This window comes from Achroia grisella, unplaced genomic scaffold (assembly GCF_030625045.1).
Source record: "Achroia grisella isolate CSIRO2021 unplaced genomic scaffold, CSIRO_AGI_Agris_v1 utg146, whole genome shotgun sequence".
In the NCBI taxonomy this organism is placed as follows: Eukaryota; Metazoa; Arthropoda; class Insecta; order Lepidoptera; family Pyralidae; genus Achroia; species Achroia grisella.
In genome coordinates this window covers 3486827-3500665 of record NW_026712636.1, presented here as the reverse complement: position 1 = coordinate 3500665, position 13839 = coordinate 3486827, and the positions used below count along the sequence as shown (strand labels likewise).

The 13839-nt window shown below is 34.0% G+C and overlaps 1 protein-coding gene across 2 annotated transcripts in view; it reads left to right on the top strand.

Annotated features, from left to right (window-relative positions):
• LOC131855585 (echinoderm microtubule-associated protein-like 2) overlaps window positions 1–13839 on the top strand; it is a 94320-nt gene that overhangs the window by 14266 nt on the left and 66215 nt on the right. For both annotated transcript variants that reach the window (XM_059206863.1, XM_059206864.1), the window contains exon 2: window positions 8119–8207. In XM_059206863.1, the coding sequence (XP_059062846.1) occupies window positions 8147–8207 (61 nt within the window). In that variant the 5' untranslated portion in view covers window positions 8119–8146. The remainder of the gene's footprint in view (window positions 1–8118; window positions 8208–13839) is intronic.

The following is a 13839-nucleotide window of genomic DNA, read 5'->3' as shown; positions in this document are numbered from 1 at the left end:
TTTAGCTATCATAACTTGGGTCTAGATGGCTGTGTGAATTATTCTGAGATTGTTATTACTATTATTATTAATAATGTTCAAACTTATAATTTATATTAATTATGGTCGAATTTCCACCACTGGGCGACCACTACTTTAATATTCGTTCTATCTCTGTTCAAAACCTTGTATCTCCACTCACACAATCACTATAGCAGAAACTTCTTAGCATTCCATGGATTTACCATGCACTTTCAATCTATTTCGATTCGATCTATGTCCTTATTTTTTCACACCAAACAGATTTAAAAGTTTATCGAAACATAGTTACATTTTTTATATAGTTTACGTTGTTTTTTATACTACGCTGGTGGCAATTAAGCATACAGCCCATCATCATCGTCATCATCTGCTTATTTCTTATCCCATTTATTTGGGGTTGACGTAATGGTTAAGCATATCCAACTAATGGTAAATGCTCACTAAACTCTTTTGATTAACTGTAAGTTAATGAGATAATAATCTAAATATTAAAATCTGACTAAATAACTAATCTGAAAACTAATAAATAGAATAAACTAGAGATGGCACATATTCTGGATTCACACATATTATTTATGTCCACTATGCCATATGTCAATTTGTCTTCAATTCTTGTCCCTGACGGGTCTAGATAGCGAACTCTGAAAAAAGGGTGAGCACAATAGATCTATGTAGGTCGCAATGCTACAGGTACTACAGACACAAAAGCCCAAAAAACTTAATAAAAAAAAATGCTATGTTACAGCTATTTATAAAAAATTCTTAAAAATGTAATAGTGAAAAATATTTATTTAAAAGAGCAACACGCAAATTTCTGAAAAGTGATGAGACATCACAAGAAGGACGAGCAAGAAATTTACGCGAAGAACGAGCAGTTATTTAGCTTCCGAATGAGTGGTAGACAGAAAAGACATGACTATTCAAAAGTGCTTATATTAAGTTTATTTTAATAAAGATTATTTCTGTTTCTACATAAAATACTTTTTACCTCAATTGTGCGATGCTGAGCTCAGGCAATGCTACGGGACAGCTCGCTCATGTCATCAGTTACATAAATAACAATATTTTTCGATTCTATTCTATTCTAGCAATAAGTGAAAAGTAAATGATTTTCTAAGGTGCTTGCAAATTAAAGTGTTAATTTCATTTATCACTTTCACATTTGTACGCCTACTGCCAAGTATAATGTAGAGTAATATATGTATAGTAATTTATATATCTACTTACAATCTATATAAATAAATAGATACCAACACTTATATTCAGCAAATACATTATATTGATTGATGACTCGTCATTGAAATGGAATTTTAAAATATGTTTAATGAATGATCATTATATGACATAATGATATACATATTAACGTTTACGTAACTTTAATGTAACTGTATGAAATCATTTTATAGATATATTACTAGTTATTGTATTTATCTGGTGATTATGTATGTATTTAAAATAAAAAAATTATATCAGTTGGGTAGTACCTATAACACAAGGTCTGATTACCTTGGGTCTAGATGACGTTGTCTGAATTGTCCATAGATATTGTTGTATTATTATTGTTTTTACATTATTTTATTCAATAATAAAACATAGACATTCGTAGTATGTCTATCTCATTAAGAATAATTTAGCTGTTTTGTCGAAAATGTAACATATAAACAGACAGACATCCTTTCGCATTTAATACCTTTGGGGTCTAGGGGTAGTGAACATGTGAGTTCACAACGCTTTCAAGAAAAGAAATATTCTTTTATATGTTCCTAAGGATCCATCTCGGCTTCACACTATTAATTATGTATGTTTTTTTTTTAATAAAAATACAATATATAATTTAGCTTTCTTTAGATGATTTTTAATCCATTACGTACATATTTTGTACTATCGATTATACATTACAATCTATATTCGTTTTCTCATCCTGAAACTGCATTCCGAATGAGTGGATGTTGATTTCTGAGAAAGTGTGACTACTCAAAAGTGCTTTATAAGTTTATTTCTATCTATAAGAAGAGAAACACGAACGGTGAAGGTGAGCGTTGAAGTCCGCTAATGGATTCCTTAAACCTACACACGGGTAGTCCAGGAGACTATCTGGTTGTAGGTTTAAGTTGCTGCTCAAAGTTCCCCTCTCTGACACGCGGTGGACGCGGCACCCGCACGGTGAATCCATAGAATACTAAGAAGTTATCTATTAACATTTGCTCTATATTATTTCGCCACCTGCGTATGCAATCTGTATTAAAACTAGTCGCTCGACTATGAACCACTTGGTGAGCAACAAGGCAACAAGTCGGCCAACAGGTTGAAGTAGATCACAATAGATTAATTTGTGCGCGCGCGCACCCATTGTGGAGATGTCATTGATTGAGCTCACTGAACAAATGATGTAATGGAACATTTAATGCATGGCTCACATTCAATGAAATATTTGCGTAATTATTAAATGTATCTTATCTTATTAATATTATAAACGCGAAAGTTTGTGAGTATGGATGTATGTTTGTTACTCTTTCACGCAAAAAGTACTGAACGGATTTTGTTAAAACTTTACAGTGATATAGCTTATACTCTGATGATGTTTACCATATAGCCTATAAATTTCACCTGCGTGTAATTTATATATTAATATTTTAACATATCATCTTAATAATATCCATAAAATGATATGTTAAAATATTAATATGCCGAAAGCAAGTAGTAAGTAATCTTCTTGATAAGGCGCTGATAAATATTAATTACAATGTTATGAACTGTTATTAATGTACTAAAAATCTTTGTAGTTTCTTTATATTTTACTCAACCTTAATATATTCTTTAGTTTTTACTCAACCTACACTAGACCTGATACAATAGTAATAAAAAACACTTGTACAAACAACATTCCTGCCATTTTGTGAACTTACCTACCACAGCGGATCACAAAAACTCGGCGCCGCTATTGTTTTTTTTTATCCTAATACAATGCATCGGCACTCGACCTACGAGTACGTGATTATGCCATTACCCAGTGCAGCCATAACATAGGGTTGCCTGTACAAATAATCGTAGTTAATGATTTTTTGTTTAGTAAGTGCAAGTGAGACTCACTTGAACAATAATAACCTTGTTGAGTCTGGACATTATAACTATTTTTTTGTAATAACTGTAATAATTTAATAGATGTGTATAATTTCCAAGAGGACTCACGAACAAGTAACAAAATATATGTAAAAGAAGAGATATAGAAAAAAAACAAAAAATCATAAAAAGAATGGTGAACAAGCTGCCAGAGCAACACCTGGCTGTGAAATTGATTGTGAATATACAACTACAATTGTTGTCATTGTTCAGAATTGGGTCACTGCACTTCATAATTAAGGGATTTAGACGGCCTCGATAGTCTAGCGGTTTAGCATACCGCCTTAATTTCAATGGATTCGAGTTCGCTTCTCGCTCGAAACTAACATTTAAACCACAATAACTTTGAACAATTCACATGGAGCCATCTAGCCCCAAGCTAAGCAGAGCTTGTGTTATGAGTACTAGACAACTGATATAAATACTGAAATATTTTTTCTTTTATACCAGTAAATCTTTACATAGTATAAAGTGAAGAGTTTCCACTGTCTATTCGCTTAGATCTTTTAGACTACGCAACGGATTTTAATGCTGTTTTTAGCAGTAGATAGAGTAATCCAAGAGAAAGGTTTATATGTATAACTAGCTGTACTCGTGACTTCGTCTGCGTGGAATTTAACTAAAGTAGCCTAAGTTACTCCATCAGCTACCTGCCAGAAAAAGACCCATCAAAACCGGTCCAGCCATTTCAGAGATTAGCCGGAACAAACCGACAGACATACAGACAAAAATTGTAAAAAATATTATTTTGGTGTGTCATATGCATGTAGTAAAAAACGGTTATTTCAATATTACAGACAGACACTCCAATTTTACTTATATGTATAGATATATAGATACATGTACACCCGTGGGAAGCCGGGGCGGATATTTAGTAATATATATGCATTAAATATTTTATACAAAAACAGAATATAGATATCCCAGTGAACTATCCCTCTGACACAAAGCTATTTTAAACTCAAATTGATAAGCGCCATTGGTATTGCAATTATCGTAATCACACAATAATTAATTAACTTTATATACTATGTAATCATTTGAATATCTCTGTAGTACCTACATATACATATATTTTTATTATAAGTATTGATAAAAACATTATAAATATTATTTTATTGAAGAGTCCGCGTACAATTGATTTAGTAATATCTAAACAAAAATTATGTACAAAAAAAATAAAGAAATTACACTATGCATGCATAATATGATGTCCACGGCTACCTTTTACCATCGCACTTGCCATCGACAGGAAATTCATCCCCACACGCTGTTACCTAATTGGTCTTGAACAGTGTGGTTTCAGAGAAACTTCCTCCCGTATACACTTAAATTGTGGAATGAACTACCTGCCGAGGTTTTCTTGAGAGACTACAGCATGGAGTTTTTTTGTCTGTCTGTCTGTTTGTTCCGGATAATCTGTGAAATGGCTGGACCGATTTCGACGGGACTTTTTTTGGCATGTAGCTGATGTGATAAGGAGTAATTTAAGCTACTTTTATTTTAGAAAAATAAAGTAATGTTGCTATATTCCACGCGGACGAAGTCGCGCGTACAGCTAGTTTAGAATATATTAGGACGTTAATATGAGAATGGTATTGTGTAAATTGTCCTGATATATTTATTATATTGTATGTACTAACCACGTATAAAACTTTGTTCGGCGTTAGAGCAAGTATTAGAATATATTGGAACGTAATATTATAGCGATACATTAGCATATAGGTAATGATAAGTTTTGATAACAATCACGGACTTGTGACGTCACGTAGTTATATTTATATTACAGATATAGTGAACATAGCACTGATAACATAGTACATGTACTCGTATGTTAGGAATAGACAAAACACGACTTACACAATCTAGGACGCGATAATCGTAAATTATTAAGCGATATTATCGTAAATTTTACATCTTTCTTCTGTAATTCTTATAAAATCTATAGTATTTATTCAATATCGTTCTTCATTGTTCTTTGTTACCGTTAATTCTGCACAGTATTTTTAAATCGTTTTTTTTTTGTAATTTCTATTAAAATTATAATAATTACTAGCTTTTGCCCGCGGCTTCGCTCGCGTTAATATATCCCCTTAGGGGTGGAATTTATCAAAAACCTTTCTTAGGAGATACCTACGTCATAGTAGCTTTATGCAGCAAAGTCTCCCTATCGGTTTAAAATTAACAAAGTTTTATACAAACTTTCATCCCCTATTTTATCCATTTGGGGGTAGAATTAATCAAAATCCTTTCTTAGCGGATGCCCACGTCATACATCTACCTGCATGCCAAATTTCAGCCCGATCCGTCCAGTGGTTTGGGCTGTGCGTTGATAGATCACTATGTCAGTCACCTTTGTGTTATATATATTTAGATTACAGCAGAGCGCAATAACAGAAGTGTATTAAACAAAATATATATAAAGAAGATCATATTTTGAATATGTATAAAACATATAAAACTGCCCGTAACTCTCATTGTAGGTCTAAAACTTATTCATTCACATTTTTTATTTTTCTGTGAATTCAGCATTTCTGCATATTTAGTTGTAATTTTTATGCTGGCCCAAGCATTTTTATGCGTAAAAGGAGCCTTTATAGAAACTGAGTGGAGTTTAGTTATGATTGTATTACCTTTTTCTCTAGAGACTACAGCATGAGGTTTTTCAATAAGGGTATATTAAGGTTTCTTAAGGGTCGGCAACGCGCACGCGACACCCCTGGTGTTTTAGGCGTCTATAAGCTACGATAACCATTTACCATCATACTCGTGAACGAGTGCTGCTTGTAGGGACTGGTCTGCTCTTATCACTACGACTGATTTAATCTTATTGTGCTTTTATATTTGATCCCAAATAAATTAGTGCTGGTTGGTAGTTTGTATTCACACGTTCCGACTTGATAAATGTGAACTTACAAGGATTATTTAAAATAGCAACACACAAGTTTCTTGCTCTTGTTTATTCTTCTTGTGATGAGACAGCTTTCCGAATGAGCGATAAATTAAAAAAAAATTGTTGACTATTCACTAAGTACTTACTTAAATTAAGTTAATTAGAATGAATGATTTTCTATTCTATTCTATTCCATCAGATGGGTGTATGCCTATTTAATGGGTGTATACCTATACACCCATCTGATGGAATAGAATAGAAATAGAATAGAATAGGAACGGGGATAGCAACGATCATAAACCAGTCACGCAATTTACACGTCTAATTCAGTTTTCCGGTTTATCAATCGGCTATTAGTAATTAAGAATTGGTCATTAGGCCTTGATTACGATTGTTGATCGGTGGTCAGGGTGGCGAGACGGTCAATGGCCAAATTACCGGTTGCCAAAGTCATCATTGTCTTCCACAAGTTCATTACAAAAGCGGCTTTGAAGTTGATTGTGAATATACAACTATAATTGTTGTCATTGTTCAGAATTGGGTCACTGAAATTCATAATTATGGGATTTAAAACGACCTCGATAGTCTAGTGGTTTAGCATACCGCCTAAGGTCACGGGTTCGCTTCTCGCACGACAGTAACTTTTAATAATAATAACCCTGGACAATTTTCACAGGGCCTTCTTGTCCCAAGCTAAGCAAAGTTTGTGTGATGTACTAGATAACTGATATAAATAACTTACATACATTTTTTTGTAAATACGTACGTAATATACACATAAAAAACATCCAGATTGATATCATAATCATACACATGAATATAATATGATTGTCTGTATTAGTCTGTGTGTTGACTATATGCATATATTGTGTAAGTATTTAGAAAAAAAAAAGTATTCGCTTAGTTGGCACTATGTAAGTTATGGAAGGTTATATATATGTACTAGCTGTCCCGCGTCTTCTTCTTCAACTTCGTCTGCATCACAGTTATTTGACATTTATCATTATATTTTGCCCAGTTTACATAATATTTTTTAAAACCTATATGTTATTCTGATGTATAAGCTATATAACTGCAAATTTCATCAAAATCCGTTCAGTAGTTTTTGCGTGAACGAGTAACAAACATCCATACTCACAAACTTTCGCGTTTATAATATTACTAGCTACTCGCATCGACTTCGCATGGGTGTACGTGTATTATATGTATAAACCTTCCTCTTGAATCACTCTATCTATTTAAAAAAACCGTTGTGTAGTTTAATGATTTAAGCTTATATAGGGACGAACAGACAGCGACCGCGACTTTGTTTTATACTATGTAATGATTAAAATTAAGATATTGGTAGATTAAAAATGAGTATTAAAAATTGCTTAATATTAAATTTATTTGAATAACGATTACTGAGAGAGTTTAATAAGTAAATAAAACCCTGGCTTATGTAAGTCAACAACTACTTACAGCGTTTACTTATGTAATCTATCTTTAATTAGGTATATAAGGTGCATTATCAGATGCAAATGTTTGCAGTAGTTATGTGTGTATAATACTAGCTGATCGCAAACGTTGCTTTGCCATATCATTTGAAATGGCTATTAAAAAATAGGGGTTGATGCTAGAAGGATAAAAATTTAGTTGTATGTATTTTTTAATGACACATAAAAATAAAAATTGACCAAATAAAATGTTAGGGGTTAATAGGACAACCCTTATCACTTAGAGGTTATGAAAAATAGATTGTAGCCGACCTATTGAATATGCAAATAAAATTTCATAAAAATCAGTCAAGCTATTTCGGATAAGTATGGTAACTAACATTGTGAAACAAGACTTCATCTAAAACAGTGATCTTGATCATATAATGAAAAAATATTTAATAAACTAAACTAATAAATTCCAAACAACTCAATCAACAGCCTAAAATATAAGTTTCAAGCTTCGAGCTTTGAAAAATATGACACTTCTAAACTTTCAATCTTCAACAACTCCTTATAACCCTTTTTTTGGATTTATATTTAATCAATAGCCTAAGAAATAAGTTTCAGGCTTTTGGTATATAACATTTGTGCTGTTCACTGTTGCAGGTAGCCGCAATGTGGTGATAACGACGTGATGATGAGACTCGACGCCGATAAACACCGCTACCACAACTTACTGAATGATGACCATGCCAGTGAGTACTTTGTTTATATTAGAATATAATTTATTGAAATAAACTTATAATACATTGAAGCACTTTTGAATAGTCAGCACATTTCTTTTTAATCTACCGCTCATTCGGAAAACTGCCTCATCAGAAGAAGAACGAACAAGAAACTTGCGTGTTGCTCTTTTAAATAATTTTATTGTTAAGTTTACATTTTAAGTTGAAGTGTGTTTAACTGTCCTAGTCCCGTTGTTAGTGATAACCATCGCTTGAACAGGCCTACAGACATCACGTTATCATGTAGAATAGAATAAAAAATCGTTCATTGAAATAAACATAATTATAGCATCATTGAACATTTTACAAACAATCATATTCATGAATATAAAGGTTTTTTTTAATTGATGATAATGGAATTGTGCCTCTGCATACACTGACGGTTTACGCTGGCGGGGCACCAGTGGAGGGTGATAAGATGAGCATAAGATCAGGTCAGTTAGCCCATTGTCATGAATTCATAAAGAATTTATCATGATGGTTTCTAGGAGGAACCGCGTGGAGGTCAACGTGACATGGTACATAGCAATAAGATCATCAGTCCACATTACTAACAAACCCCTTTCCTACCGAATACAAAAGTTTGTACCGTGTGAGAAATCGAACTTGCGACCATTACATAAGGACACTGCCTTAGAAGTGAATAGAAAATCAAATGGTATAAGAATAGAATGAAACAAAATAGAAAATATTTTATTCAAATAAACTTAATGTAAGCACTTTTGATTCATCATTCATTCTTTTAGTCTACCGCTCATTCGGAAAGCTGTCTCATTCCGAATGAATGGTAGAATAAAAAATGTGACTATTCAAAAACGCTTATATTAAGTTTATTTGAATAAAGATTAATTCTATTCTTGAATCACTACCTATTGCTGAACTAATTAAAATCCATTATGTAATTTAAAACATATAAGTAAATATACAGCGGCCGCAACTTCGTTTTATACTATGTACAGACTGCGATTATTTATATTTTTATTGTATGTATGCATTTTATATAAAATTACATCCGCTACCTGCCAATAAATGTCCCGTCAAAATCGATCCACCCATTTCGAAGATTAGCCGGAACAAACAGACAGACAAAATTTGTAAAAAATGTTATTTTGGTGTATGTACCGTATATATATTCATATGCATGTAGTAAAAAGTTTATTTCGGTATTACAAACAGACACTCCAATTTTATTTATATGTATAGATGATCTATAAACAACATGTACAGTACATCGTACAGTACAGACTTAGTTATATTTTTATTATAAGTATATATTATACATTGTATATCGAACGATCAGTCTATAAGCAACACGTCGCTACCCACCTGGTAGTCGTGTGCACACGCAACTTCCTGTGTGGCTTCCTGTGTTTTGTGACCCATACCCGTGACGTCACGGCCGGCTGGCGACCGTCTGCCATCCGCTGTGACTGTCATTACCTATATATTTTATTATATAAAAAGTGGGAGAAGAAAGATATCCCGTCAGGTTGTAAGAGGTTATGGAGTATAGGGTTGTCGCTCGCTTAATACACTGACTACTTTCTATGTAACTTGCAACTTTGGGTTAGCAGGGTTGCCAACTGCACGAGACTCCTCCCATTTGTTGGAGATTTTGAGCCTTCAGCATGGGCATATTTTCACCTCTTACAAGTTTGAACTAGATATTGTTCTATGAAAATCAGTCAAAATACTAAGATGAGTGAATGGAGAGTAAAATTGAGCTAATATAGGAATTTTTATGTCTTAGTACGAGGGTATTTGTTTTAATATTGGCAACCCCAAATCATAGTCGCATCCTAGAAATGGTATTACCGAACCGATATGCCTTAAAGAAACCAGTCAGAAAAACAACAAAACCAACTGCTAGGTAGATTCTCTTTTTAAAAGTCTGTTAAAAGTCACAACAGGCGTAATAACTGCTACGTAGATTCTCTTTTTAAAAGTGTGTTAAAAGACACAACAGTCGTAATAACTGCTACGGAGATTCTCTTTTTAAAAGTCTGTTAAAAGGAACAACAGTCGTACCAACCGTTATGTAGATTCTCTTTTTAAAAATCTGTTAAAAGTCATTGGAGTCGTATCAACTTGTATTAGATTCTCTTTTTAAAAGTCTGTTAAAAGTCATAACAGTCGTACCAACTACTACATAGATTATTTTTTTAAAAATCTGCTTAGCCACAACAGTCGTACCAACCGTCTGTGTAATGAACAATAAGGTATAGTAGTTATTGTGCAATTCGCAATAGACATCCGATACCATCATTGTATAATGACGCGTGGTGACCCTGGCCCGGTAGCCATGTTGCCGTGGCGCCCACCCACGTGACGCTCGCTTTGATCTAGTCACAGATCTATGCATACATGACTTCAATTGTTTAAAGAGGACTACTTCAAATATTTTGACTTGAATAATATCGTGTTTGATTACTTGAACCTACATACATTGAGTTACTAATACAACCAATAATACCTAATAATAATATACACCACAAGGCTTAAGAAACTGGCAAGAGCTGAGAAAATGAAGCAAAATAGTAGAGCAAGCAAAGAAGCAAAGTAATAATAACCTAGGACAATTTTACACAATGCGGACTATATATACAATTGATATATATGAATACATTTTTTCATTTTAATTTTCCGTATACATACATACATATACATACATAATATACATAGAAAACACCCAAACCGATACAAACAATCATACTTTGTACCCAATGTATACAATTGTTTGCATCAGGGATGTTTGGGAGCTCCGTAACTGCAACCAAATCCGAAATAAGAGTTTCGGATAATATCGGATAGGTGCGGACCCTAATTGAGACACATTGTGTAACCATATAATTAGCTATTTGTATTTTCCTTTCGAAATTCCTTAAAAAAATAATACCCGTAACCGAAATTATCCGAAACGGATAATCCGAAATAATTTCATACAAGCATCCGGTATAATAATCATTCCTATATTCGAAACCTATCCGTATTCGAAATTTCATATCCATAGCATCACTGGTTTGCATCGCGCGAGTAATCAAATCGTCGGAAGTATAGCGGTATGCTAAAAAAATATCTGAGTACAGTGGACCCGCGGTAATCCGGCTCCTGTCTAATTCGGCCCCCCTTGTAATCCGACATTGTCTATTATTTGTTATTGAATATTACTTTGACAATATACTTCAGACTGCACATACATACATATACGTACATATATAACATAGAATCTTATCACTGGATCTGTAATTTGTCGGATTACAAGATACTCTTTTGTAAAAAATTCCGGACTATAAGCAGAGGACCCTTAAGCAGCACTCTATAATCCGACAAATACGATGGTCCGACACTGCCCTGCAAAACGTTTGTCGGATAACCGAGGGTCCACTGTATATGTATATAATATAAAGAATCATCATTGGATCTATAATTTGTCGGATTACAAGGTACTCTTTTGTAAAAAAAATCGGACTATAAGGGGTCTTAGGCAGTACTCTATAATCCGACACTGCCCTGCAAAATGATTGTCGGACTACCGGGGGTCTACTGTATTTATATCAGTTGTCTAGTACCCATAACACAAGGTCTGCTTAGCTTGGGATTAGATGGCGCTGTATGAATTATCCTGGGTTATTATTATTTCCTGGAGCACCATTTCATTAGCATTCATAAAAAGGTAAATATTATCAGATAACATTACATCTACAAATCAAGATGCGACGCGAAGGTCACGACTGGTTATTGAATTCTAATGATGTCAACATTACATCATCGACCTTGTTGACCGGCTTAGGGATGATGTTCGCGTATTTATTTTTATATATACAAATTACGTGTCACGCTGTTGGTCCGCGATGGACTCCTAAACTACTAAACCGATTGCAAATTTGATTTGCGCGTTGTGTGCAGTTTGATTCAACATGAAAGATAGGATAGCTTACATCTCAATTTATAGTCGCAATATTATTTTATTCAAGAACCTTAGCCACAGCAACGCGTGGCCGGTTCTGCTACTTTGTCTGTATTTTATTTCCCTACCTTTTGCAATATTTTTCATTGCAGCATAATGTTATATAGCTTAAAACTTTCCTCGACAAATGGACTATCCAACACAAAAATAATTTTTCAATTCGAACCAGTAGTTCCTGAGATTAGCGCGTTCAAATAAACAAAGTCTTCGGCTTTAGAATAATACTAGCTACTCGCTCCGGGTGTACATGTATTATACATATAAACCTTCCTCTAGAATCACTCTATCTATTAAAAAAACCGCTTCAAAATCCGTTGCGTAGTTTTAAAGATTTATAGCGACGGAGACGGACAGACAGCGACAGCGACTTTGTTTTATACTATGTAATGATTAGTATATGTAGATGAATTGTTGGACGTAAAGACGTTCGAATAAACGCGGAAGTATTTAAGTTTTATAATTGTTAATACCAATTAAGATACCGTGTTCATTAACGTTTACTTTTTGCGGGATTTCAACGTTTTTAAATGTACTAGTGAGTGAAGGGACTTTTAAGCATTTAACTATAGCAATACTAACTCTATTGCATACAATGTACTAACTAGGCTCCCCATATACACCGACCTGACGTGGTACCATGTCTGTTCGATGTATATGGAGTCCAACTGAATTTAATTACTGAATGAATTTAATTCACCACGATGGGCTAACTTAACCTGTTGCTCATACCCTTTTTTTTAACGTGCGGAAAATCTTCAAAGATCCCGCTGGAAGGATAACAGGTAGGATTTTTACCCACTGAAAACCTACTCGGTGTACCCACGTGAACCTATGCCGGAGCTACGGGTTTCGCATGTGCATTCTACCCCAATGCTCATATAGCCTACCTCTCTCATAGACATCGTTCTCCACTAGCGTAAGCTGTTGAGTGTGACATCTGAATTCACCATTCCTTAATCTACGCTAATATTATAAAGAGGTATGGTTGTAGGGTGTAATCTTTAGATGTACAGAACTGATTTAGAAAATTCTTTTACCAATTGTACGACATTCTATTTATGAGTATTATAAGATAAATAACACCACGCTGCGGCCAACAGGAATGTTCTAAAACTAGGAAAATAATGCGAAAGTTGTGCGGGTCAGCAAGTCATCTATAAAAAAAACGCTAATTAGCAAAGTTTAAAACAACGTAGATAAATATTATGTTACTTTTATTAATTAGACTTAGCTTTGCCTTGAGGGAACTATCTGATAAAACAGACGATGAAATAGCGTCACGACAATTATCCCTGAGTCTGAGAAGTTGTTAGTTATCGACGTGATGGTGAACTGTAGCGCTGCGTTTGACTTGTCCACAATTTGCTTGTTTATTTATATCTAACGTGCCAACTGAGGAACTACCGTCGTCTTTACTTTTGTACCGGTACCTTCACTGGAGAGTCCATCAAAAATCTAAATTAACACACAAAATTTTGGTATTAATTGGCAGATTTGAACTCGCCCTTTGGATGTCAGTAAGGATAGACCAGTAGGCAACGACGCCCATCATTTGATATTAGACTTTACAAAATTGTACAAGCGACATTACTATTGTTAGTACCTTTTTCTTGCTTTGGCTATAATGTTATCAGC